At 43.8% G+C, this 27683-nt stretch overlaps 2 protein-coding genes across 7 annotated transcripts in view; both read left to right on the top strand.

Annotated features, from left to right (window-relative positions):
* Positions 1-16629, top strand: part of tmem94 (transmembrane protein 94) — a 28897-nt gene extending 12268 nt beyond the window's left edge. For 2 of the 5 annotated variants that reach the window (XM_076759581.1, XM_076759580.1), the window contains 26 exons: positions 100-202; positions 297-383; positions 470-586; positions 1900-1956; positions 2339-2368; positions 3927-4031; positions 4630-4803; positions 4969-5190; positions 5294-5606; positions 5934-6107; positions 6250-6352; positions 6448-6656; positions 6754-6935; positions 7648-7780; positions 8245-8360; positions 8659-8758; positions 8962-9070; positions 9319-9508; positions 9605-9682; positions 9794-9879; positions 9977-10058; positions 10344-10507; positions 10719-10813; positions 10917-11010; positions 12150-12320; positions 12659-16629. In XM_076759581.1, the coding sequence (XP_076615696.1) occupies positions 100-202; positions 297-383; positions 470-586; positions 1900-1956; positions 2339-2368; positions 3927-4031; positions 4630-4803; positions 4969-5190; positions 5294-5606; positions 5934-6107; positions 6250-6352; positions 6448-6656; positions 6754-6935; positions 7648-7780; positions 8245-8360; positions 8659-8758; positions 8962-9070; positions 9319-9508; positions 9605-9682; positions 9794-9879; positions 9977-10058; positions 10344-10507; positions 10719-10813; positions 10917-11010; positions 12150-12320; positions 12659-12731 (3367 nt within the window). In that variant the 3' untranslated portion in view covers positions 12732-16629. The remainder of the gene's footprint in view (positions 1-99; positions 203-296; positions 384-469; positions 587-1899; positions 1957-2338; positions 2369-3926; positions 4032-4629; positions 4804-4968; positions 5191-5293; positions 5607-5933; positions 6108-6249; positions 6353-6447; positions 6657-6753; positions 6936-7647; positions 7781-8244; positions 8361-8658; positions 8759-8961; positions 9071-9318; positions 9509-9604; positions 9683-9793; positions 9880-9976; positions 10059-10343; positions 10508-10718; positions 10814-10916; positions 11011-12149; positions 12321-12658) is intronic. The other 3 variants (XM_076759583.1, XM_076759582.1, XM_076759584.1) reach the window with 2 other exon arrangements.
* An 890-nt stretch (positions 16630-17519) lies between these two features.
* On the top strand, positions 17520-27472 carry tdrkh (tudor and KH domain containing). Of its 2 annotated transcripts, none has more exons than XM_076760499.1 (14): positions 17520-17569; positions 20641-20801; positions 20908-20999; positions 21708-21909; positions 22002-22141; positions 22320-22641; positions 22762-22928; positions 23247-23422; positions 23903-23967; positions 24128-24279; positions 24388-24498; positions 25121-25175; positions 26708-26788; positions 26891-27472. In XM_076760499.1, exons 2-13 carry the CDS (start codon positions 20672-20674, stop codon positions 26761-26763), a joined length of 1668 nt encoding a protein of 555 aa, XP_076616614.1. In that variant the 5' UTR covers positions 17520-17569; positions 20641-20671; the 3' UTR covers positions 26764-26788; positions 26891-27472. The 2 variants fall into 2 exon arrangements, with proteins under 2 accessions (XP_076616614.1, XP_076616613.1); XM_076760498.1 differs by lacking the exon at positions 17520-17569 and adding an exon at positions 18585-18726.
* Positions 27473-27683: the final 211 nt, after the last annotated feature.

Raw genomic sequence — 27683 nt, 5'->3', positions numbered from 1 at the left:
ATTGAATGATAATGAACTTAATTCAAAGACTATAATGCATTAATTTGAATAAAAGTAATGTGTTTCTCCCTCGTCTTCTGTTTTTTTTTTTCCCAACAGGAACAGTTTGGAGTTGGCGTTGACTCGGCCAATCACAGTGCTCGATAATGAGAGGTTTACAGTGCAGTCGGTTATCACCAAGCTCGTCTGTCCTGTTGTGCTGGTGAGCAGTTAACGAAGAGCTTCTGAATCGTCTCAGCAGTGCATTTGGGATCACCGAGTCACCTCGTTGGTGTCTTTCTGCTCTCTCCCTTTAGGTGGCGTTCCTGCTCGTGAACACTGTCCGCTATTTTTGTGACGCGCCCAGCCTCACCCCCACCTGCTACAATTTCTTTCAGCTTCAGGTATAATCTTTTAAATCTATGAATGTGCAGTTTTTCAATGAGTTCAGAGTTTATTGGAATTAAACGTTGCAAACTCGTGTTTGCAGTTGATGGGTGTTCTGCCCATCTTGCCCTTGCTCTTCCCTGTCATGTGGGTGCTGCTGAATGCCTTCGGGGAGGCGCGGGTCCTCTCCGAGTTCAGCCGCGCATCACCAGCTGGTCTGGTAAGGAACACACACACACACACACGCGTGCGCACACACACACACACACACACACACACACACACAGTTATAACTTTGTGATGTGCACTGGCAGAAAAGACAGCTTTAGTTACTAACATGGAGGATTGTGTTCTATGTTAACTCATACACACACACACAAACACACACACACACACACACACACACACACACACGCTGTAGGGTTAGACTGGTATCTTGATTTGATTCCACAAGGCCGACACCAGCAGTGGCGTCCTGACATGTGCTTTAATTGCATATGAAACATATTCATCTGTAAATGTTATGTAGGTGTCTTATGGACACTCTAATCTGCTTCATATGTCCACTGGCTGTATTTCAGCAGCTGTCCTCTTAGTGTAAACTGTTCTTTTGTTTTGTTTTGCATCTCTTGTTGTGAATAAGAGGTAGAGAAATCACTGGAGATAATTAATTATTTGTACATTGTAAAAAAAAAAAAAAGTACTATTTTCATAAAAATAATAGTTTTATTGCCACTACGAGTCATGCTAACACAGAGATTAGATTACACCAGCTGCGCCTCCGTGACGTCACATTGTCAATGTTATTGGTTTTTTTTTTTTACTTTTTTTTTTTTTTTTTTTAAACTCAGATTTTCTGATTTGGTCATTTTTCCTTGATATTTGTGCCTTTGCCATGGATAAGTATTAATTACGTTTATTGTCGATGTACAATCGGGAGGCTGCTTTTATTTTGAAAATGTACCATATTCTCTACACTGTTGTGGTTTCTGTTTTATGACGTTCACATTCTCACGCTTCACTGATATGAAGCTTCAGAATCCTAAAGACAGTAAAAAAGCTGCTCAGCTCACATGCCAGTGGACATTGAAACACACTCTGCAGGAGAGTTCAGACGACATGTAGAGTGTGATCTGCAAGTATTTGGACAAACCGCATTTGGCTCTGTATTCTTGCACATTGGTTTTTGCATTCATACAATGACTATGGGTAAAAGCCAGCCAGTCTTTGCCATAGTTTTTCCAGTGTTTTCCTTCTGGTCTTCTTTTCATTCAAAGTGTTTGAGCTGGAGTACAGAGACAAAAAGACAAAACTCTTGTCTAAATGCTTACAGACTGCACAGTACGCTGTTTCAGACGTTTTCCTGTGCTGCCTTTGGTACCATCGATTAGGAGCAATGATAGTGATGTTAAAAGCCCTATCAGTCTAACCTGAACACACACACACACACACACACACACATGCACACACACACAGAGGAGACGCAGCCAGGGTCTCCCTCTGTGTTTTAACTAGACTCTTCTCTTGCCCCAGCTTGCTAAGTTCTCTGAGGACACTCTAAGCAGCTACACCGAAGTGGTTTCCTCCCAGGTATAACCTCTCGCTGTCTCACTCCTCCCTCTCGTCCTCCACTCGCTTGGCTCCCAACTCCACCTGAACCCGCCTGTCTTCACTCGCTGTCCTCGCCCTTTGCAACTCCCTCTCTGGAACCCACGTACACAGCTCTCGCTCCCCTCCCCCACTCCCTCCCCCTCAATCTCATGACATCTTTGATTTGTCCACCGTGGAAATCTTTATGGACATCTTCTGATTCAGATCACCTCTCAGACTCTCCGTGTGTTCACTACCCTTTTTGTTTTTTTGGCTTTAATTCGAGCACTTTACTTTCTGTTTTGTATTCATCTTGCACGACATGTTATTTTCTCTCCTTTGACTCTTTGGTTTTGGTCACTCTTCATCTGTGGATTATCAGTCAACACGTCTTGACCGAGCACCTTTGGATGTAAGTTTACGCTCCAATGCTTTCAGTCATCTTTGACATGTAATCTCAGCAGTCAGTTCTGTCTCTTTAAGATCATGTTCTCACCTCATGGATACTGCGTCTGTTCGCACAACCTCTCACCGATCCTGACCAAACTCAATCATTGTCCTCCATTGTTGCCGGACTGTGGTCCTCAAGGGAAAACGAAGCAAATCAGTAGACTGGCACCGATCTGATTTTCTAAAACCATGAGTGTTTTGTCTCTGGCTTTGGTATTGCTCCAGATGAACGCATATCGAGTGTTAAACACAGGGAAGAGATCATCCTGAGAGGGACTTTCACTCCAATCTGTGCCTGACCTCCACCTCTGCTTGTCTGCCTGCACTGCATGACTGGAAATCAGCCCCGATATGTCCCTGTGCTGTTAATTCTTTAAGGGTTTCCTCTCCACGTGTCCTTCCTTATCTCCTTTGGAATCGCAGTGAAAATATTTTGGACTCGGGCGCAGCATCTGTATTTGGCAGATCAGTTGATAATAGTCAGTCACTGCACTGTTTGTTATCGTTTTAAAATGCTAGCCTTGGGAATGCTTTTGTTTTATCTGCAAACTTCGTCCCTGCCGGACACAGACTGGACTCAGCCAATCACATCCAACATGCGCCTTATCGGTGCCTGTCGCAGTACTCATGGTCGTGGCGTTAACATTCTTCTCCATCGTCTGGATGGTTCGTTTTACCTTATTTGTAGCACCAGTTGCAGTTACTTCAAATGAATTACAGCCTTGAGTGATTGGGGGATGTTACAGTGTGGTGTAACATTGATATTTGTGCAGTATATTATATTATGTTTCTCCCTCCTGATACAATAAGTCTCAGTCAAATCAAACCACTCTGGCATGTTTCATAACCATCAGGTTCAGACAGTTTTCAGTATCAGAGTGATCAAGGTGATGTCTCTATATCCATGTTTACTGTACAAACAGCTGCTGGATACAGCTAGTAGCTTCCTGTTAGACCCCTCATGTACCAGCCCTTGGCCAGAGAGCCAGAAAAATTCATTTTGGATGCTGCCCGATAAAGAGAGGAGGCAAGGAAGGCCAAGTGATCGTTTACAGTTTGTCCCTTGCTGAACCAGTCATCATGGATTTCATCTGAAAAGAATCAAAATCTGCATGGATGTTTTTTTTTTTTGGATCACTCACAGAATGCTGCGGCTTGCACTTGGCTTCACCTCCTCGCCTTGGGCCACTAGCATTGTAGCATAGACGCTTTGTCCTTTTTCTTTCTTTATATCACAGAGCTGATTAAGATTTATTTGTTTGTATAGCTGCTTTGGTGCTTTTACTATGCTGAGCTGTTAAATCAATTTGCTTCCTCCTCGTTGATGAAAGCTTGTTTTTAATAGCTGTATCGCTTTATTTATAACAGTCTCATTACTTTTGAATTCCATTTTAGTAATTTGTACGTACTGACACATCTCAATCCTCTCATGTGTAGCAGAAGCAGTTTTCTGACTTAATCTATATGTCTGTGCCTCTGTGTGCACGTGTGTGTGTGTGTGTGTGTGCTCATGTGTGCAGGAGATGCTGCGTTGTGTGTGGAGACACCTGGTCGGCGTCCTGAAGGGAGAGTCTCCCACACTCTGTTATACTTCCAGCCTTTTACACACTCTGGGATCAGTCACTGTGAGTATCACAAGGCGAAATGATTTGGGAAAGATATGTAATTACAGTGCAATATTTAGAGAAAAGTTAGCTTTCAGTAAACTCACTGTAGCTAGCGTTTTCTAGAAAAAAGGACAAGTTTTGATATATGTTTCCCAGAATGACAGGACAGACTGTCCCTGCAAGTGTCCCTGCAAGAACACATGATTGTATAAAGGATCTTAATACATGAGCTTGAGAACACTTTGTAAAACTGTTGTTGGTAAACAGCAGATTATTGAATTGTTTTGTATTTAGGTTTTATACAGCATCCCAGCTTTTTTAGAATTGGGATGGTTATTGGCTGAGTCTGCCATTCCTGTTCTGGATTCACATTGGCTTCACATACATGAGGCATTGACAGGAAATGATACAATATGCAATTCAGCCTTGCTCTTTGTAATTTGATCTCATTGATATCATCCTCACTCTTTACTGTTGACTCTCCTACAGCTGTATCAGAGCTCCACGAAGCAATGCTAACTCAACATTTCCATCTGCTGCTAGTTCACAGCACAAATGTTCATCTGGTGAAACACATGGTGGCTTTTATTGAGAAGCGTGTTTTGCATGTTCACAGGTGCTATGCTGTGTGGACAAGCAGGGCATCCTGTCATGGCCTAACCCCAGTCCAGAGACTGTGCTGTTCTTCAGTGGACGGGTGGAGCCTCCTCACAACAGCCAGGATGACCTCAGAGATGACCTGTCTGTCAACTCCTACTGCCGAATGGAGACAGATGATGACAGGGATGAGGTGTGTGTGTGAGGCAGTTCTCAGCCTCAGTAACAGCCTAGCTATAATAATAATTATAGTTGGGATGTGGTCTAATATCTTTAAAAGAAGCTGAAATTCGGGTGTTCATTACTTGATAATGCACAGTGTTGTAACCACTCCTGACTAATTGTGACCACTGTGCAGGCCCAGGAGGTGGAGGCTCTGCTCTGTCTACCAACAGAATCCTCCATCCAGCTGGGGGAGGGGCCCGAGCCCAGCGAGACGTCACACGACACCGCCCGCTCCTCTGACAACCTGCGGCTTCTGCGCTCCTGCCAGTCTGCGCACACTCGCACCAAACACCACTCTGGATCCAACGTGAGCTTCAGCCACGACACCGAGGGAGGCGAGGACGACCAGGCCCAGGTAAAAACCGGACCTGAGACTTCTGAAGCGTGTGAAGATTTGACTTCACGGTTTATGCCACGTTGTGATGTTGTCTTTTCATTTCTGTCCCGTATGTGTTCAGGACTTTGGGATGGGCTGCCCAGACGCGGAGGCCGAGGACTTTGTTTGTGACTACCACCTGGAGATGCTGAGCCTGTCGCAGGACCAGCAGAACCCAGCTAGCATCCAGTTCGATGACCTCTCGTGGCAGTGCCACCTGCCCTCCCTCAAGCCGCTGGGCCTCAACATCATGCTGAACCTCTGCAATGCCAGCGTCACTGAGCAGCTCTGCCGCTTCTCCGACCACCTGTCCAACCTGGCTCTGCAGGAGAGCCACGGCACCGTGCTGCCCGTCTACGTCCCCTGGGGGCTCTGTGAGCTCTCCAGGCTCATAGGTGAGCATGGAATGTTTTTAGGGGTTCTGATACAGCTCGGTGGGTTTTCTTTTTGGGTCATATGACAACACATGATTTTACACATGATGTCCAGTTCATTGGTGACAAGAGGCACTATTCGCCATCAGGTGTGTCATGTTCTCTGTAGGTTAGGGGGTCGGTAGGGGGCCACTTTCTTCATCACCCTGATGATATCACAAGGATATCGCTGTTAGTCTTGATTGGGAAAAAAGGGATGACTAAGTTTAACTAATCTTGTGACCTTAATCAAACAAAGACAGAAACCCTTGTCTTTTGTGTGTGTGTGTCTGTGCGTGTGTGTATCAGGGTTCACTCCTGGTGCCAGGGAGCTGTTCAAACAGGAGAACCACTTGGCTCTGTACCAGCTGCCATCTGGAGAGAAGACCAAGGAGTTCACTTCCCGCCGTCTTCATTACTTCACCAAACGCCAGCCTCCCATCTCCCACCTGATCTCCCTCTTCGTACGGGACTCCTCCTCCAGTGAGTCCACACACACTTCACTAATAATATGAGCTAACTCTTCTTTTCTTTTATGTACTTGTTGCACTTTGCTGTGTTAATTGTCCGTCTGTCTCTTCCTTTTGCCCAATTGACCCTGTGTATCGTGACACTTCTATCATAGATAACGTCCAGATGCTGTCACATGGCTCGGCCGACCTCATCCTGGAGGCCTGCACTGACTTCTGGGATGGAACAGATATCTATCCCCTCTCAGGCTCAGACAGGTACAGCATCTGTCACACTGATCATTTTCACTTCATCCAAATCTCTAACAGTCTTTCCATTTGTAACTCGTATTTTTTTGTTTCTCCTGTTACAGAAAGAAGGTTTTAGATTTCTACCAGCGTGCCTGTCTGTCAGGCAACTGCTCAGCGTTTGCCTACAAACCCATGCAAGTATCATTGTCCAGCCAATTGAATGGGAAGTGTGTGGAGCTCGCCCCCGGTCCGTGCCTCTTCTCTGGAGTGGAGCTGCCCTCCACCACCCCCATCAAACACAACTCCTGCAGGAACAGCTGGAGCTCCGATGGTATGAGTTAGTGATAATAATAATAATAATACCAATAATAATAATACCAATAATAATACTACAGCCTTTCCTTTCATTGTCCCTGTCGTGTCTACAGAGGGTATAGGTGAGGGTGTGGAGCGTGAGGACTGTGTTCAGGCCCTCAGTGGGCAGATCTTCATGGGCATGGTGTCGTCCCAGTACCAGGCAAGGCTGGACACAGTCCGGCTCATCGACGCACTGGTCACAGCTTGTATCCGGTTTGTTTACTTTTCCATGGAGGATGAGCTCCGCAGCAAGGTGAACACACACAAGCTTTCATGTGAACTTTTGATTGTATCCAGTTGGTTATCTTGGCCGAAATGAAATATCTGTGATACTGTTCTAAGGACATGAAATGGGCCTTTTAATCTGTTGTCGCTCTCATCCCATTTACACCTGGAATAAAATGGGATCTGTATCCGAATATGTTGTCTTGATGATAAACAATCCAATCTTACCTTTGTGTTTAAACTGTGTATATTTAATGCATTCTCGTTATCCACAGTGTGAGCCAGACTACCTCCAGATGTAGCCTAGCAGATCCAATCACATAACAACAACAGCGCATTTACACCTTGCATTAACGTGTCCTCTTCCTTATCTAGATAACATGTCTGAATATAGATCACATTTTGATACCGTGTGTAAAGGGGGTCTCTGTGTCTGTGCTGACAACACGTTTATTCCATTATTCACCACAATAGATATTTATTTCCCACCATGCGGTTCCAGTCCACAGTCTCAGTCACAGCACCTTCTTGTATTTGTTGTCATTACAGAAATTATTTTAAAAAACAATTAAAACTACAATAATAGCATATGAAAGAGAAATAAATGATTAACATGCATGAAGAAAATTTACAAAAGATACAGTATATATTTGTTGGAAAATGTGTACAAAATATCACAGGTGGTCTACTGCAAGTCAGAAAAAGTGTGAATACTCGTTTATGTGACTGTGTCTGTGCAGGTTTTTGCAGAGAAGATGGGTTTAGAGACAGGCTGGAACTGTCACATCTCTTTGACTCCAAATGGAGACAGTCCCTGTGATGGAGCGCCATCCAGTCCTAGTCAGGGCTCCCTGCACGAAGACCTGAACCAAGGTACCAAACCTGTGTGTGAACAAACTCGGGTTAATATTAGTTTTGTCTCCCAGTTTACAGTGAGCTAGAAAGAAGAGAGCTTACCCTGCAGCTTCCTCCACATCTCTGATTGAGGCTTGACGCTACATTAGCTGCTAACTAATGTAGCACATCTCAATAGCAATGTGAGACAGTCCATGGTAGAGTCTGACAGTGTTATAGGAGTACAATGCTAAATCTGTGGAGGCTCTTTTAAATCTACTCCATATCAGCTTGTGATCATGTCATTGCTCTGTTCATCAAATTAAGTATGAACAGAAGCTCGAGCGAGAGTTAAAAGCCAAAAAAAGCTAAATTTGTTCTTCAAATTCAGGTGGATGTCGACACTCGTTCCTTAAATCTAGCATCAACAAGACTGAAACTGCCTGTTCTAAAATGTGTGAGTTGTAGAGAGTATCAGACAGCTGTCTTCATACGTGACACAGATTCCCGGGATGAAGCAGAAGGTCCACTGCTGCCAGAGGAGGAAGCCCACTCTGACCTGGCCAGCTTCCAGCCCACAGACAGCGATGTGCCCAGCTTTCTGGAGGACTGCAACAGAGTAACAATACCTTTATTAGAACCAATGAAGCCACTGTTCAGTTCTCCCTACAATGGAGGACGTATCAGCATCTGATGTTGTGTTGCTTTTGACTTGCAGCTGAGTTTTGGAATTGGAGTTTGGAATATGTCAGATTTTATTCCTGCCTCTTGCTTTATCAGTGCATTTGCTTTTTAAGCTGATTATTTGTATGTACTGCTCGTTGCTTGTTTTATTATCAAACTTGAATTAGTCCAGTTAATCTGAAAATATTATTTCTTATTTCTGTCTTGTGTTTTTTGTCCCTGCTCTGTCTCAGGCCAAGCTACCTCGTGGTATCCACCAGGTTCGTCCTCATTTGAAGAACATTGATAATGTGCCTCTGTTGGTGCCACTCTTCACTGACTGCACCCCTGACAGTGAGTCTTCCTCCTGTGTTACGTGTGTTGTCTGCTGTTTGTTGCTTGTTGAGGTGGATTCTATTGAGGAAAGTCAGGGTAAACAACCAGTAAGGCCTATTTCATGGACAGAAATGATCATCTGATTTACTGTGTCTGTCCTAGATGTAGTCAGTGTTTGCCCTAGAGTAACACTGATACTTAGAGTGTTTGTTTTTTCACAGCCATGTGTGAGATGATGAAGATCATGCAGGAGAACAGGGAGGTCACATGCTGTCTGGGAAGCTCCGCCAATTTCCGCAACAGCCGCCTGTTTCTACAGAGTGATGTCAGGTATACACACATCAGTACATTACATCCCTAAACATTTTTTCAATGTATAAATTGTTGGTATTGTGTTATCTCATAGCATTAAGTAAATTTGGATTCTTAACATGTGGGAAAGCCTACTGAAAACCCAAACTCTCCCATAGACGACCAGTGCAGTGCATCATACAGATCAAGCAGAAACAGCTCTCCATATCAGGATAGTATACTCCTGATTGGTCCATATGTGAACTGTACATGTCCTCTTTGCACAGCATCGCTCTGGACCCTCTGTACCCGTCCCAGTGTTCGTGGGAGACGTTTGGCTATGCCACCGGAGGAGGATTTAACGGAGAAGCTGAGGGTCTGTCTCCTCTGAGGCTCTCCGGACAGCTCAACACTCTGGGCTGTTCCGTCACCTTCCACCAAGGAGAGAGCGTCAGCATGGTCAAGCTCATAGAGCAGGTGAGTCACACATGAGTCCTCGCACACACTCGGTAAGTCAGAGGGGGGGGGTGTCACATTTCTGAATTAATCTCCCTTTGGCTGAATCTGTTCCAGGCACGACACACAACCTACGGCATCCGCAAGTGCTTCCTTTTCCTGCTGCAGTGTCAGCTCAGTCTGGTCATCATCCAGGTGAGAGTGGAGACTTCGCGTTTACACTTTTATTAGTGTCTTACTTTCCGTGACAGAGAGACATTTATGATACTGAATGGATGAATGAAGTGCACTGGTGTTTGTCTGCAGTTCTTAGCCTGTCTAGCTCAGCTTCCTCCTCCTATGAACACCACTGACATCCTCTGGCTGTCCTGCTTCAGCTGCCCACTGCTAAGGTACAGACACACTGACACACATTAAAACAATCTGAAGTAGCACTTTGGTTCGTGCATGTTGTGCCATGCTAATGGTCCATTTGTGTTGTGTTGACAGTGTGTCACTTTTGGGGAAGCCACCAGACAGTTCAGTCATGACAGTCGCCACAGGGAAGAACCTAGATGCAATTCCGAGGAAGGTAAGATCACATATCACATATCACATTGGAAACTTCTTCCAACCAGATGAATCACAAAAGCAAGACACACTTGCTCTTTCAGTAATACAGTAACAGTCAGTGTGAATTGCAGTAGATTAACAGTATTAAAATCACTTCATCAGTAGAGAAGGAGTAATATTAATGACATTAGTTCATGTCATTGATGTATATATTTTATTAAATTGACTCGAGCCTGGAAACAAATGTAAAAGCCCATAATTTGAACGAGTCTCACCCTCTCATCATGTTGTCTTCTTTGACCAGACCCAGAACTACTTCCTTGGCTGTTTCCTGTTGAAGTTTGGCCTGACAGTGTGTGCCTACCTGTTGGCCTTTGGGTTCACCCTGCAGGAGGTCTGCCTCAGAAGTAGCAACTTCACCTTAGCTGACAACAACACTGTCCCCAGCCTTCATATACTCACAGCCAGGTAGGAGTTACACTGCCTCTGACGGTGTCGCTGCCATAAGGCCACCAGTTGTTCCCTTCATAGGCTCATTTGTTTACAGTAATTTGAAGGCATCACGGATCATTTTAGCAGGATATTGGTGCTGAAAGTGACAGAATTATGTAATCCTCACTGTTAGCGGAGTAAATGCATATTATATTCACTGCTGAATGGTTTTTATGTGTGGCTGCAGCTCTTCAGATGACGCTCCTCAATGGTTCGGTGAGCTGGCAAACGGCCTGCTGCTGACTCAGAAGGTCATGGCAGGATTCCTCGCCTTACACACAGGTAGAATTCACTCGCACACAGACACATAAACACTGCTCTGACTCTGTCATTATCATTCTTCAAACCAATCCCTTTCTTCTGTCTCCTGCTGTCATTTTCTCAGTGGTGATCTCCCTCAGCTATGTCCACCGCTCTCAGCCTCTGTGGAGAAAGAGTCCCTTCAGCAATACCTGGTGGTGTCTCACTGTACCTGTGGTGTAAGTGATCACCTCCTTTGGATAATTGCTAACTTGAATTACACTCTGTTGGTCAGTTGTATGCTCCATACATGTAGAATTCATCTGTGCTTATATATCATTGAGGTAATACAAGTGTCCCAGTTTCACATTTCCAGTTCATTCAAGGTGCTGAAGCCAGTTTTTAGCATCTTCCCACTGGCTACCAAACAGAAAACGTTTTTAGAGGCTGCTTTAGGTCAAAGTGGTTATAGTTCAGTGTCAGATTTCACCCACTGAATCACCGCAGCACAGCACGGATGTATCGTATAGCCAAATCGTATTTTAATTATATTCCCCACAGTGACTGTGTTTACATTCTTTCATTCACTTTGTGATGGTGGGCTACAGCGTGCTTCTAAAACTGGAGTAATCCAAGTAGGCTCCCTTTCATCTTGTCCCACTACTGAAGAGGAGGCTGCTGCCATTCCGCAGCTTTTTCAGTCACACACATGCCATGGCTGTGGTGATCAGGATGTTTGCACTGAAGATGTGTGTTACTGAGAAGGAGAATCTTTTAGCTTGCTTCACATTGTATTTACTGTCAACAGTGTCTGCTGGCATCATGTGGTCTCAATGTGGTATCTCTTCAGCCCTTGAGCCACACTCACAAGCTCCACAGCTACAATGAACGCTCTTAAGGCACAGCTGTGAATGTGAAGCCTCCTCATTTCAGTAAACCAACAAACACCCTTCACTTGGCTCAACTTTTTCTGCAACTCACTGCAGTATCATGTCAACACACTGTGTTTGTCAGAGAAAAATATGCAAGCTGACATTCCCTCCAGATTACTTTGTAACACAAACTGCATAATTCTATTGATTACCTCCCATTTGTCAAAGCAGAGGATATAATGACTGTCACTATGAAATGTCCCAGAGTTATAAAATCCTGTCTAATTGTTTGATTACATGTTGTAGGGTTCATTATGTTTTGGGACATCTGTGCAAACATCTGGTGCAAACATCCACTTGGACTCATGGATGAACTGATTAGACTTTGGGGGTCAAAGCCACTGTGACCTCACACAATACCTTTTTACCATAATTCAAGAGTTCACATGCTACTAACAAATTTCCCAAAAATGTCTCATTGTCTCTCTCCTCCTCCTCTCCTCTAGTCTGCTCAGCCAGGTTGTTCAGGCCACAGTGGATTACCAGTTGTGGCGCCACCAGGGCAGCCTCCTCACCTTTAACTTGCGTGACATACCCCTGCTATCCTGGCTGCTGGTGTCTCTGTCCCCACTGCTGGTGGTAGTGGTCAACGAAGTGGTGAAGCTACACGAGATACGGTATGAAACAGGACAGAAATGACAAAGAAAGCAGTTTTAGATTGATGGATTGTGACGGAAAAGAATAAAGGAAGAATATTGCGACTCAGTGGCTTGGACTCGAGGGAGATTCTCGAGCAACAGATGGCAGAAAGAAGCTGGAAAAGCATCACATCACAGATTTGTCTTGTAGGAAAAGCAGCAGGGACCAGTTTGGATTATTGAGGATTATTTCATGATCAGATCAGTCTTTGATTTTCTCTCATGCAGAACATGGATGTGTTAAGATGGAAAAATGCAGCAGATTATGTCCCTATCTCAATTATGACCTCTAATTTGAGCTTTTCTGTCCCCTTCAGGGTGCGAGTTCGCTACCAGAAGAGGCAGAAGCTGCAGTTTGAGACAAAGCTGGGGATGAACTCTCCATTCTGATGCGTTCCCTCTGAGGATGTTTGTGTCGTGGCAGCACTGGGAACCAGTCAGTCAGTTCTGGAAAGCAAAGGAAGGGCAGAGTGCAAACACTGTAGAACCCTCCGTTAACACTTCAGCCCAACAGCACTGCAACCGTCAAGTGGAGCAGACATCAACCAAATGTCACGGTGGGGCTTTATGACTTCAGTTTTTAAAATCCTGTGTCTGTTTTCTTAAAACGTTTGATATTCTATCGGTTATCCGGAGGGCAGGAAAAGAAAAATTCCAAAGCGTTGATTTCCTTTGAATAGAAACGAGCCAAAAATAGGCAACTATTTATCGTCTGGTTTTAGCTTAAAAGGCATGAGGAATGTTTTGTGAAGAGGTTTATGCTTTCTCACGATCACTTCTGTTCTCCGTCTCTGAGAGACTTGTGCATGGCCGTTCTCATCTCCAGGAATACCCCAGGTCCCAAACAATCCACTACAAGCAGGTTCACTTTCAAAGGGTGTTTCTGTGAACTTCATTTCACTGTCATCGAGGAGACACATTGAATTGTGTCGTATCATTACACCAGTCCAGCATTTATTCAGTTTAACATGATTCAGTGTATCTTCATTAAAAAGAAAAACACATAGAAAAGAACAGGTAGTCTCTAACTATGGAGTCCCAAGTGTTCCAGTATTAGATAAATAAATAAGTCATTATGAAATAGATAATAAATAAATAAATAAATTATTAAGTCTGTTTTTCCCTCATAATGGCATTTTTCCTAATAACACTTACATTCATAATAATGCCACATTTAATCACAGCAGTGTTGTCACCGCCTCTCACCTTTCAGCCAATCACATGGCCCTCTGCCTCTGCAGCTAGCAAGCTCAACAACTCCTACTAGATTTAGCCAGTTAGCTCCTGTTATCTAGAGTAACAAAAGATTTAAAATCCAAATAATTCTGAATCAGCTATTTAGCTATAAATACAGCCAGATCACAGACACAGAAGGCTGCTCTTGCTGCCTTTGTACCTAGCTTGCTAACTTGGTGGCTTAGCAAGGTACAGTGTCAACAGCAGCAGCTAGCGTTAGCTTGTTGGGTTACCTCATTTCTTTATGGTCACTTAAATCAACAGCAGATAGCTAACATCACTCACACTGTCTCTCAACTTTTAATGCTGATGAACAAGCGAAGCTCATAAATCAGCCTACCTAGCTGGCTGGCTAGGAAGGTAGCACTAGCAGCTTTATTAACGCTTCAAAGCTAAAAAGGGTTAGTTTCGTCTGTGTACAGTGTTTATTTACAGCAGCAGCTTCTAGTTGGTTGATTCAGAATTTGTCATTGCCATTGCTCCGGCTAACAGGAGCTAACTGGCTAAATTTGGTAGCAGCTATGGAGCTTGCTAGAGGCAAGGGGTACATGACAGGTGAGAGGCCGGTGCCAAAACCACTGTCCTGAAAAGTGACATCATGAAAGAAAAATGTGACTGGGGAAGAATACCATCATGGAAGCAGACTTTTCAGTAATGTATTTTTAACAATAATAAAAATAGTGTCCATTGAAAACAATGAAACAATCAGTTGGATTTTTTTTTAATTTCCCAAATTGTTGGTTCATTTCTAGATTTTACATAATGTACTTCTTAATGTATTTTTATCTGTTTAATATTGACAGCTTTGGGGCTCCATATGTAACAAGGTATTAGGTCATTGCTTGACATCTTCAGGATAGTGGAACACTACCTCGGGAAAAATGTGACGGAGACGCTTCTCTGAGCTTTCTCTGTGAACCGTTCAGCCTCTGAGCCACATTTTGATCTTCACTGTGGTAGCCTGCAAGTCAAAGTTCTCTATTATTGTAACGAGTCTGACTGTTGTAACACAGTAAGGAATGAAGATTAAGGATTGAATGGGATTGGCCTCGTTTTATACACACATATCCATGTTTAGACATGCACTGTATACACATTGATCTAGCTGAAGAATGTGCCAGCATGCTACTTTGAACCCATGCAGCCCGCCGTGCTGTGATCTAAGCAGGTCCCTCTGTAATTGATGGATTTACTGAATATATAATGATGTTTCTTCTGGTGTGCTGACATACCAGAGTCTTCTGAAAGGTGCTTCATATCATTCAATTGCCTTCCTCCTCGGGCTGTCTGCCTGTTTCAGCTCTCAACACCTCAGCAGACAGGAGCTCAGGATACTGTTAGGTTTCAAGAGTTAATAGTTGAGTAGAACTTCTAATTTGTCAGGATTACCCCAGATTTCATATTTGATCTGATGAACAGCATATTCCAGCGATCATCTTGAAGTGCTCCCGTTAATCTGTTGTGTTCTGGCCTTTTAATTTGTACACTCTATGTGCAGCATCAGCAGCAGACGTCTGTACTACTGACGGTGTTTTTCAGTCAAACCAGCTTTCCGTGTGGTGCTGTCGTTATGTCAGATGGACATGATTTAATATTGCCACTGAATACAAGCTGGAGGGTGGAATTTACTGGTAATGCTTTACTTCAGAAATGAATTCATGCATTTATGTCTTCACATGAATATGGAACAGTGAAAGTCATTCTGCTGGATGAAGCGTCAGGGCCCCAAGTCATCGGTTTCTCATTTTATTTTCTAGAAAATATATCCCAACATTTTTTATTTTATTTTTTTTAGATTATTTATGTGGAAATTAAGTCACATTTACATATTACAGTGCCACGTATTTCCAGTTTTAAATTCTTTTCCTCTTTCCTCTAAAAGAAATAGTTGTGAGAGAGGATTTTGTCCACATCGCCCACCAGCATTCTAAACAAATTTGCAGTCAGTGAAATGGCCACAAACTGATCGACGCAGTGTAAGTGGGGCTTTTGGGGACCCTGAATTTCACAGCCTCGGTTCTTGTCTACTTTCAGTCTTAATCTAAAGATGGCGTCAAACATGGCATCTGGGGTTTAACCTCAGGGCTGCAGCCACCATCGAGGACACTGAGGCCATGGTCTCATTTTTCAGGAAATTTGGAGGTTTATTTTCCAGGCTGATTCCAGACTCTGTATATTTAAATGTGTCTGCTCTCAGACCAGCAATAACTAGATGAATAAATAACTTAACACTTCCCCAGCAGATGTTTTTTTTTTTTTTCTTCAGGTCATGTTGAGCTTTTGAAACCAAATCTAAATGCTCTTTGCAACATGTATTTTGTAGACGAGTGCATGTTAACAGTTAAAAGATAAAGTAGGAAAAATTCAACAAATTTTATGGACTTAGACCCTTGACCTCAGTATCTTTGCTGTCCTGGCTGCAGCCCTGTTTCACCTGTACTCGCTTTTATACTGTACGTGTGCCTGTTTTAGTTCCTAGCTACAAATGCCCTTTTTAAGTTCCACATTTAAAATGGGGATGTGTGTGATCACTTTCTGGACGGACAGAACAGTCAGCATGAAACCACTGACGACGGTTTGAAGACAAACATTACAATGCAAGAAGACAATTGGGATATTATTTTTTTAGTTGGCCCTATTTTATACTCCACTGTTTCATGGTTTCATGTTTTCATGACAAACATATGGACTATGCTGCATGAATAAGATCCAGTGAATGCTCTGTCTTGTTCAATGTACATGTTATCTATAGTTAAACACTCAAAGGACTCAATCAAGCATGGACTTCATACTGTACGTTACCAGGCCTCTGGTACGATGTGCAGAGACGCTGCTCGGCATTTTGATGACATTATCACACACATGCTAGCAGCTGACGCCTCTGCCAGGTGATTTGTCGTGAGGGGACGGGGGTTGATGGACTATGATGTAGTTGTTCACAAGATACATAAATGTATATTTTGTATTTTTTAAAGCGTCAATGTTCTGGCCTTTTGACAAATTTGTTTGTGTATTGATTATGTCATGTTAATAAATATGCTTTTATTTATGAGATTGTGTTGAAATATTGTTTCATGCAAACATTCAGGATGCCTTCATGCAGTTCACAGTTGTACTTTGAGTATGTTGAGTTTTGTTCTCCCTCAATTTGTGAATTATCTCTAAGTTATGTTTTGCTTTTTCAGTGACATACTTTAAAAGACACACTCCACCAACTTTACACATAGTAGTTCATTTTATTCGACATGGATCCGCTGATACTGAGCTTTGGGTGACCTATCAGTCTTCTGTACTCTTCTGTAAAAACAGTCTCTAAGTGAAAACAGCATGTTTCTCACTGGAGATTCGTTGGAATCATACATGCCAATACAGGTCTTCTTATGAAATGTAATTCTAAATTGCTGGAGTACCTCTTTGATGCATTGCCAAACGTTTGCACGTAGAAAACTTATTCACGCTGAGTTGTATTCATTGGTAAAATGGTTTGGCTTTTATTATGTAGGACTGATGCAGTTGTGATGCCCAGAATTTATTTGCAAATCGTATAGATGCCGTATATATTTCCACTAATTTCTCTTTATTTTTGTGGGTGCATAAACCTGTCGCATCCGACGTCTCCCCGGGTAGTTCAGGTGCCACACTCACGATGTACTGAGGAAGTTGCCAACAGAGCGCCAGACACAAGTGTCAAGTTACAGAGAATAAAGAAAAAATATTCCGCTTGACCTTTCAAAGTAAATGTAGTTGCGCTCACGTTTCTGCTTCACAAATGTCACCGCGTGAATTATTTAGAAAGGACCCTACTCAGTGGCAGTTTAGTAAGAAACCTGTTCAGCGGCAATAGCCACGTTGCTGTTTCTCATTGTTATTCATCTTATACGCATGTTTTAACTTTGAATGTAAGACTAGTTTCCGGTTTTCTTCGGATTTTTCCGGTGAGCTTCACAGCTGAAGCAGACAGGGTCGGTCCGAAAGAGAGCGAGGGTTTGTGTGTAAGTGTCATACATCATTATATGGATTTACTGCTTATTGTAAATGACGTTAGACCTTAAAAACATTCAAAGTCTGCATTTTCGGGGAATGTGTGCGTGCTAAGGACCTTTGGTTACCTGTTCCTAAATATTTGACTTGCTTGCATGTGTCAACCCGCTCCTAGCTAATGTTAGCTTGGCTAGCTCAGAGGAGAAAGTGTGTTTGCGGTCGTTTTGGCAGCTCGACAGAAATAAAATAGACATTCTGGTCGTGTGGAGGTTATACCGGCTGGCGGATTTGTGTTGACAACATAATTGGTCCACAAAAATATGGATTAGAGAGAAGAAACAGCCAAGGTTATTCAGCCAGTTGCGTCGATGTTTCATTGGTTTCGAGAGACGTGACGCCGGAATCCGTTTATAAATCTCAACATTTTACGATGTTTTCCTTATTCTCTAATATGGCTAATTGCCGTAACTGTACTATTAGTAGGAAAACATGTTTCATTGCGGTTCGGCTGAACCGCTATACATCAATTATCCAGCTATTACCCAAACGCAACGTGTTTGCGGGGGTACCAAGCAGCAGAAGCACTTATGACACTTGTAACGTGACTATTTTACTGACACAAGCTGCTGTTTGACGTATCTGCACATGGCCGAAATCACCTAAACACCTTGCCAATTTGAGAAAAGTCTTAAGTTATGTTACCAGATACTTGTACGTCTTTCAATAAGAAACACCACGCCAAATTTTTTTTGCCATTTTTTTCAAGTGAGGATCGCCTCAGAAAAAATCGCAGCATAACTGGGCTGCAGCCTACACGCAGTATGCAGACAGGATCCGATTTTGCAAAAGTCAAGAAAGTGATCAAGTCCTCATACACACACGTTTGAAGGTAGACCTGTATGCAGGGCTGCATTAAGTAAGTCTTCACACACACTGACATCAAAGTACACTGTGACTGAGCAGCTGCTGTCATGAAGTGACTTGAAATGCTGAAACTTTCTTCCCCTTCTACTTGTGTGTCAGTAGTCTTGAACTTGGATGTAAACAAAAAACAGAGCCGGGACTGGAGAAGATTTGTGTCATATTGTCACGATTCTTCCGCGATGGACGTTGGAGTGTCCAAGTCCCATGTGTTTCTCAACTACAGCTCCAGAGCCCTCTTCTCCCAGTGAGACACGCATCTGCATGGTGGTGCCGTGTGCTCCTCGGCCCCGCGTGGTGGCCCCAATACTCTTCACTGTTGGCTTACCTCCAGTGCATTCTGTTTCTGAGTTGTAGTTGTAGCAGGCTGATGTTAAAAGACTCAGGACGAATAAATATTTGATCAATAGAATGGCTGGAGGTCGCCCAAATACAGTAAATGGTATTCAGTGTGCGCAGCAGCTTTCAGTGCATTGCGTCTGGCGGTCAGGGTCAGGGCTGCTGCAGTTTGGCCTGGTGCATTTATACGAAGCGACGTGCTGTGTGTGTGTGTGTGTGTACTCCATATATACTAAATGTTTAATCATTTAGGGGACTCTATTGTGTGCATATGACTGCTTCTGCACGTTATTGCGGGCTAATGGTTTTGGCAAGTGATGTAGTCTTAGATAGTGAAAGGCTACATCGTAAGAATCTCCTGCAGTGGTTCTCAAAGTGGGGTTTTGGAACCTCCAGAGTTATGGAGGGACCCTTGGGGGTCCAAGGGTCCCTCCATAACATGTTCACACAGATAGCGAAGCAAATTTTGACCTTGCATTACTCGTGCGAGTTTTACCACGACATCATTTGTGCTTATTGATGGTTTGTGCCAAACGCAGGATGAGCCATGTGGCCAGAAAATCACATCATAGCCAATCTAAATTGCAATCTTTTTTCTCAGTTTTGAAATACCCTGTAGACCATAGTCAGACTCTATGATGCTCTTTTAGCTACTTCTCTCCAGTCACTCCTTTTCCCCTCTGCTCTCTGTATGTTCATGAAGTAAAGCACATGTCCCCTCCAGTCAGCAGTCAGCATGGACAGAGAGACTAATTACAGTACATCACAGCACCCGACAGTGGAGGTCAGCACCTCGGCTGCTCGCTGCTGCAGACAGGTTGAGAGTGAAAATAAATCTGCTTTTTAATCCCAAAAAAGAAACCCTGAGCTCTCCCTCTGCCGGTAAATGGCTCAGGATCAGAGCAGGATCCGGTGTGAGTGTGCAAGGCCCTAGTTGAATATTTACAACGTATTTCCATTGACTTTATTTGTAATCGCATGAGGCAAAAAATGATCTCTTTGCTTTCTGTGTGAGCATGTTCCAATTCACTTTAATTGACACGATCTCAGTTATAGAATCAATACTGTGACATTAAATGTCACTCTCACCAACCGCCATGCAGCTGAGAGCACAGTCTCACCACACGGTCCATTTAGTCGCTGCTCTGTGTATTTCAGTCACATCACATGGTCTTCATCAGTAGATGGAGCGACAGAGGCGTTAAGTTCTGAAAGTGCTCAGAAAAAACTTTTAACGTTTACAGTTTCTTAAGAACTGGGCAAAGGATGAAGATCATGTTATATGATTGAAAGACGCAGAACAAGGGACTATTGGGTGAAGCTGTTTCTCAGATGCTTTCAGGTCAAGAATGAACTTTGAACTTTATTATCTAGGTCCTTGAGATTCAAGTTTTTTTGGTCAAACTCTCGTTACCAAGGTGAAGAATGGACTTTCTTGTCAACTATCATCCACGTTCTGCTGTAACCGAGACAATTACCCAAATCAATACTACGAAATATGTCTCATACATGTCAGTGGGACAGAATCTCATCATTCGAGGTCTAAATTTAGAAGTGGTCCGGGAAATGACGACGTTTGAGAACACCTGACCTGTTTTGAATTCAGGCTGGCTTACGCTTTGTGCTGCATGACTGTACCGTTGCCCATCAAGCCGACAAATTGCTGAGGATTGTACGTGACACCGGCTCATCCATCCTGACTGCGGCGAGGATCATTGTCACATTTTGCTAAAGCGATGATGTGTGAGTGTTGTGCAGACGCTGATGAACAGCACTGAACAGAGAGACAGTGGAAGGAGGCTGATGTCGTGTTTGCGTTTAGGTGGAGCATCCCGCTGGGTGCACGGCGTGTCATGGAGGCAGTAAAGGAGGGTCACAAGAGCAGCCTGAGCTCAGGCAAAATGGTGGCTCTGGCCGCGGGGCTCTCTGTCGGGGCCACAGTGGGCTACATCATCTATCGTCACATAAGTAGCACCGACAGCAGTGAGTATCTCCTGCTGAAGCTTGAGTTAACAACAACTTTTACAGAAATTGTAAGAGTTAATGTTTACTCTCAGATGACCTGTTGTGTCTGTTTTGCCGTTTACAGGTCAGGGGCCCAACACTGAGCTGTTGAAGATGACACTTCCTATAGAGGTTTATAGGAACATATCCAGATACCAAGCCAAGTTTTTGGATACGGTGAGTCGTTCAGGACCTGATGATGACTTATCTGTCTTCAGGAACCAGCTAGCTCTGGCCCATGCGATCTTAATACCACTTTGTACCCCAAGAGGCAATAGTTCAGCAGCATAGCGCACTGTAATTTCACCTGGGAGACGTATGTGAGCGGCGAGTTTGCTACTGTACACAAGTGCAAAATGTCAAGAAAGGAAATATTCTTACAGCTATTCTCCTTATTAAACAGAAAAATACAACCATCTGAATTCAAGTGTTTCTCATTTACCAACACTAAGACGAGCTTAATCGCCAAGTTAATGCATCATAAAACACACTTCATTACAACTAAACTCTGGTTTGGTTCTGGCTCCAGAATCAACCCGTCAGGTCAAATCAGTTTGCTTGTATAGCCTGAAATCATGTGCCACCCTCTGTCCTCAGAGCCTCCATTTAGAAATGTCATCATCCCATCATCTTATTTTTAGCTATGTTCTATTTTCTGCTCCATCAAGAAGACTCGGTTTCCTGATGGAGCTCAGAATTCAATCTAATTTTTTTTTTTTATCTCCATGGAGATTTGATGTTGTCTCAGTCACAGAGGATGGTTTTCAGTTAACAAGTGAACCTCGTCAAGTACCTCGTTTTCTTAAATCCAGCTAGCGGTTGAGTGAAATCAGGGATTTCAGGCTGCCTAATTCTCTGCTCTCCTGCTGCCTCTTTTTCCCTCAGGTGACCCAGAAATCCGGAGCTCATGTGAGGGTTTTGTCAGACTCAGGGGAGCCTGGATGTAAGACGGCTGTATGTTTCCTGCTGCAGGGCTCTAAAGAGCAGGTCTTGCTGGCCCAGTGTGTCCTGGAGAACCTGGCCACCGACTGTGAGCCGGTGACCGAAGCTTTGGAGGTTCCTCAGACCGCCTTTGGACGTATCATAGGTAGCTGTAATGTGTGTTTTTTCATAGAGGGCTGGATTTGGCCCGATGTGCCGTTAGCTTAACCCAAGTGCCTGTGTGTGCGTGTGTGGCAGGCCGTGGTGGAGAGAGTTTGAAACTGATCACCAGGACCACGGGGGCCAAAGTGGATTGTTCCAAGGAGAAGACACACAGTCCCAGAGCAAAGGGCACCGTGACAGTCACAGGATCCAGACAGGAGGTGAAACAGGCAAAGGTGACTTATAGTACTGGCTGATAAATGTTCACACCCATATAAGTCATACCCTTACCTCTTCTCGTGCAGGTCTGGTGATTAGGATTCACACATTTAGACTACCCATGTGTGGTCAGGCCTCTTATTTAAGCATGCTATTGAGAATAAATGTAACTCCACCTTTGCGATCCGTTTGCAGGAGCTGATTCTCGAAAAAGTCAGAGAGGACACGATGGTGAGGACAAAGATCTCTGAGTCGTCTGCCCTGCGGCAGAAACGTGGCCATACTGCTGTGACTCAGAGGCCAGACAGCGCAGAGACTAAAGCACCAGTGGGCTTGAACAACAACGGTCCCTACCCCCAGGCAGAGAAGAATGGGCTCATCCACGCCAACGGGACCACGGGAGAACCAGAGGCCATTTTAGACACGGTGAAGGAGCTGAAAGTCACCGACACGGACGACAAGCAGGAGGAAGAGAGTTTCTCCACAGACTCGCTCTCTGAAATTTCCAAGTTTGAAAGTAGGTGTTCTCCATAATTCAGCCCCGACTGTCCACACTGCAGCTGCCTCACTGTAGTCTGACCATAAGCATAGTCACGCCATTCAAAGTTTAGATTTGCTCTTTGTCTGCGTTGTCCAGTCCCCAGTCCAGACCTGAGCTTCCAGCCTGACGAACATCTTGAAGTTTTTGTTTCTGCTTATGAGAACCCGAACCATTTCTGGATCCAGATCCTGGGGGTTCGCTCCCTGCAGCTGGACAAACTGATCGAGGAGATGAACCGCTTCTACAACAGTGACAACCCCACAGTGAGAACTCCTGTTGTCTTTACTTTTGTCTTTAAACTGTGAAGCACCTCCAGACAATTGAACAGAATAATATAAAGAGTTACATATCCATTAGTATTAACTTTTTTTTGCCAGTGCTGAAGCTCAGAATGTCCCATCAGCATGGCTCCAAGAATGCTCAGACCCCCCTCTGTCCATCCATACACAGATCTACCTGTGTTATAGACCTGTATAGTATAGTCTGAGGAGGGCCCACAGTACCAGAGTTTGAAAACCCTTGCTCTGTGATGTCCAAGTTAAAACACTTGTGTGTAACTCCCCTGTTTTTCTGTTTTCTAGGAGCAGAGGGTGGAGACCATTGTGGTGGGGGACATTGTGGCTGCTCCATACCAAGACCACGGGACGTGGAACAGGGCCAGAGTTCTGGGAGTCCTGAGCTCTGGACTGGTGGACCTTTACTATGTCGACTTTGGTGACAATGGGGAGCTGCCCAGAGACAGCCTCTGCCGTATGAGGTACAACAGATTCCCTTTAACATCCGGCAGAGTTCAAAGGGACTCTGCAGAACCACTGATCGTGGCCTACTGGCCTTCATTTGATGTTTTTTAGATACCTGTGTTGTTCTACATGCTTCCCACGCTGCTTCTCTGTGCTGTTGCTGGCCCCTTTGTGTTACTTGATTAGCTCGCTGACCAAGTCTGTCGCCCTCACTCATTCTTTGGAGGCAGACCATTAAAATAGCAAAATAAAATGGCATGAATTGCGTCCCCCTTGTGTTTTTGTCAAATATCAGGTGTCGAAGGGGCTCACACCTGTCGACATGCCCTCCTCTCTACCCCTCATAGATCATTTGGTCACACTTCAGGGAGCGTAGGCAGGATCTCTGGGTTCTGGTGTGCTGTAGTGCAGCTGCTGAGGGCATGTTATTGTATGTGTCTTCAAAATGTTTCAGCTGTGTTATTAACAATTTTTGCTTTGCCGCGTTAACATTTCAGGAGTGACTTCCTCAGCTTGCCATTCCAAGCTATTGAGTGCAATTTAGCAGGAGTGAGACCAAAAGGTAAAGCCCTTGATAACTTTATCACACAGGCATATAACTAAGAAAAAGATGAAAATCAATAACGTCTTCTGAAAGCTCAGTTGAACACTCCATGATTTTGTCCTTTTTTCCTCAAACATTATGAGTATATATTCTAAATTGTGCTCCTCCGGTGTCTAAGGAGAGGCGTGGACTGAGGCAGCCCTGGATGATTTTGAGCAGCTGACATATTGCGCCTCCTGGAGACCCCTGCAGGCCAAACTCTGCAGCTACTCTCACTCTGAGATGTCCTCCTGGCCCAGCGTCAAGCTCTATGACAACAGTGAGGGCAAGGTCAGCTCGTGCTTCAAATCTTATTATCTGTATGCATCGGTTTGCTTTGTTTCTCATCCTATCCTCCGCTTCCTTGCACACATCTCGTAAAACAGTTGTCTCTCCCAGACTGTAGATATTGGTGAGGAGCTCATACGGCTGGGGCACGCTGTCAGCTTCCAGGAGGTGGTGAACAGGAGGACTGAGGGAGACAATCTTGGCAGTCTGCAGAGGATGCTTGTGAGTCAAATTTCTATTGGCCTCATTAACACCGGTGATGAAAAAGCTTTTGTTTAAAGGTCCAGTGTGTAAGATTTAGGCGGATCTACCTTAGAATGAACTCTTTATACCTACAGATGGAGCAGGTCCTCTTCCTTTCATGTTTTTAGTGGCCACTGTGGGCGAGGAGTATGTAGTTGACTGCAGTCTGTCACCTCACCACTAGATGCCACTAAATCCTACACACTTTAATACCTGTTTCTTTCTTGTCACAGTAAAAGGGGATTTTAATCTAGATTCAAGAGGCACTTTAGGGACACCTGTCTTTCTCTTGAAGCAGGGCTGTACAGTGCAACGTGTGTGCTGCACGTGTTATGAAAAAATCACTCTGTGCTGTGAATGGGATTACAGCAGTAGGACCCATGTGACACAGCTTTGCAGTGCATGTGAAACAGGCTGGAACAATGTTAAAACGCTCATCTGGGCAGAGATCATTTAAGTTAAAACACTGTTTTAAAATTAAGACATTAGTTTGTAAGATGAGAGTTTGTGTGGGAGGTGAGTCGATTGTGTTTTAACTATGTGTTTGCTTAAAATAAGGACGAGTTGTTGTGATAAGACATGATTTCTTGTGCCTCCGCAGGATGACGTGATAGGAGCATCATCAGAGCTAAGTCTCTCCTGTATCAGCTTATCAGGCGAGTACAGCAAACTGAGCGAATCCATGCAGAGTCTCTCTTTACATGTATTACTGTTGTGTTTGGGGGAGGCGTTGATTAAAAGTGCTCTGCAGCAAAGCGAAGTTCGGTCGTCTGAGGGCATCATCAGTGCCATCTGCAGTGCACGCAGATAGTTTTCACACCTTTTCAAGTTTTCCACATTTTGTTATGTTTCAGAGTCATCTTAGAAAGGATTCAGTTCATTTTTCTCATTCCTCAGTACTCCACAAGGACAAAAACCAGGTTTTTGGAGACTGAAATATCACATTTACAGAAGTGTTCTGACCCTTCACTTAACACTTGGTTAAAGCACCTTTGCAGCAATGACAGCCTCAAGTCTTCTTGGAAATGATCCTCCAAGCTTGGCGCTCGTCTCTTTTCTTCCTGGCAGAATCGTTCAAGCTCAGCCAGGCTGGACTGTGAGCGTCGGTGCACAGACACTGTGCCTTGACACAATCCTGGCTTGCAGGTTTGTGTCAGGGCACAGTTCTCTCCACTTGGCTTGCATTCAGTGCTGAACTCGATGAGGCACAGGTGGACTCCAGTCGACCTGTAGAAGCATCTCGAGGACCATTGATAGTTGTAGGATGCACCAGAGCTCTATTGCGAGTGTCATAACAAAATGTCTGAATACACACTGTATGTAAGGGGAAATGTACTAAACACTCCTAAAACCTGTTTTTGCTTTGTCATAGCGGTGTATTGTTCTGATACTTTAGGCTGTTATATTTGTACATATTGACTAAAACCATCCAAAGTATATTTTCGTTATCAAGTATCCAGATAGTTTTATGGCCCAGCCTGACACTCACTGATGTCTCTGTGCCAACGCCGCAAGCTCACAATCTCACAATCTCGCAACTTCCTTCTGCCTCCTCCTCTTCCTATCTGGCGAGTTCTTCGTGCATTTGGGAGTTAACCACTGATGAGATGATTGGGGAAGGAAGCACTTATGAAGGAGACACAGACAATGAAACGTCGAGTCCAAATAGAACCGCAGTTTCAAATGAAAGCAGATGAGGAAAAGCGCAACAGAAATGTGGAATGAAAACATTTATGGGTGAGAGGCAAACAGGATTTCAGCCTGACCTCGCCCTCATGTACAAACAAACTACACAAGTACAGGTAAATGAATTAGAACTCCTTCATCCACACGCTTTGGGTGATTTCTGCAAGAAGTGAACACATTGGTAGGCGTGTGTATCTCTTTCACACACACACACACACACACACACACGATCTGCAAATATTGTAATCCAGATGTGTTTGCTCGGACTCCTTACGGATGGCACTGGTTTCCAGCTGCAGCAGGAAGCTGTCTGCAGAACAACAGACAAAGTTAGAGACTACGGTGACACATTTCAGTTGGTGTCACTTATGTGTAATTCATCACATTGGCATTCTTGATCAACCTTCTGCATGTGGTGGATAAAAAGAAAGCCCAGTTGTTCACGTTGTTGGTATATTGATTGTTGGATAACCAATAAGTGAGGTGTTTTCTTGTACCGCAGAAGCTGCCTCAATCTCAGGAAGCGTCGATGATGTCATAGAGGATGAGCTCCTTTGAGACCAAAGATGCACATAATATCAAGGTACTGTTTCCTGGCTTGATTACCGAGTTAAACACTCTCTAAAGAGTGGAATTATGAACCATTCTGTCTGTAGAAGTAATGTCCTTTCGTCTTATCTTCCAGCGCTGACCATCCACTCCTCTGCATCAGTTCAAATGAGATGAAGGGGACATTTGCTCGTCTGACCCAAACTCAACCGCATAACTCCTCATCATGAAGCCTTACCTACTTGACAAGCGGCAGTTCTTCCAGCCATATTTACTTTCTTGTTGTTACTTCAGTACAAAATGATGTTTTGCTTTATGCCGTTCTGTTGTCACTGATGCCGCTTTGCTTCTATGTGTTGTTACAGTATTTTGTGTTCAACAATTGCAGATAGGTACAAAAACAATGCCAGTATTATTTCTGAAAAGCACTGTGATATGAGTCACTGGAACCAGAAAGCAGCTGGTTAGCTATCAGTGTCTAGTTTGGTTTCTCTACTTGTATGTGTATTAAGATTAAAAGGCCTATATATTGGGCTTCACAAGTTATTATATTTTGGAAATGAAACCGTACGGTATTATTGAATGTGGTCCTCAGTTTTTGTTCAGTATAAAAATGTGGCGTCTACTGTATCATTAACTAAGGACGGAGGAAAGTGGGAGTTCATCTTCAGAGATGTAATAGACTGCACTATATATAATAAAGGATTTATTTATGTTATTTTATGATCTTTTACTTTGAAATGCTGTTCATACCCTAAATGTATATTTCAAAATAAAAGTGATAATGAGCATTGTGTTAAAAATGAAGATCATTTTCCCCCATCGCTGCCTTTATCAGGTACTTAAAGGAGCAGAAGTTCTTTCTTTAGTGTAAATCTGAATTAGTCATTATGTGCATTTAACTAAGCAGTATGAAACTGAAACAAGTG

Source organism: Chaetodon auriga, chromosome 20 (genome assembly GCF_051107435.1).
Source record: "Chaetodon auriga isolate fChaAug3 chromosome 20, fChaAug3.hap1, whole genome shotgun sequence".
NCBI lineage: Eukaryota > Metazoa > Chordata > Actinopteri > Chaetodontiformes > Chaetodontidae > Chaetodon > Chaetodon auriga.
Note: the sequence above shows the minus strand (reverse complement) of the source record. Positions and strands in the feature narration are given on the sequence as shown.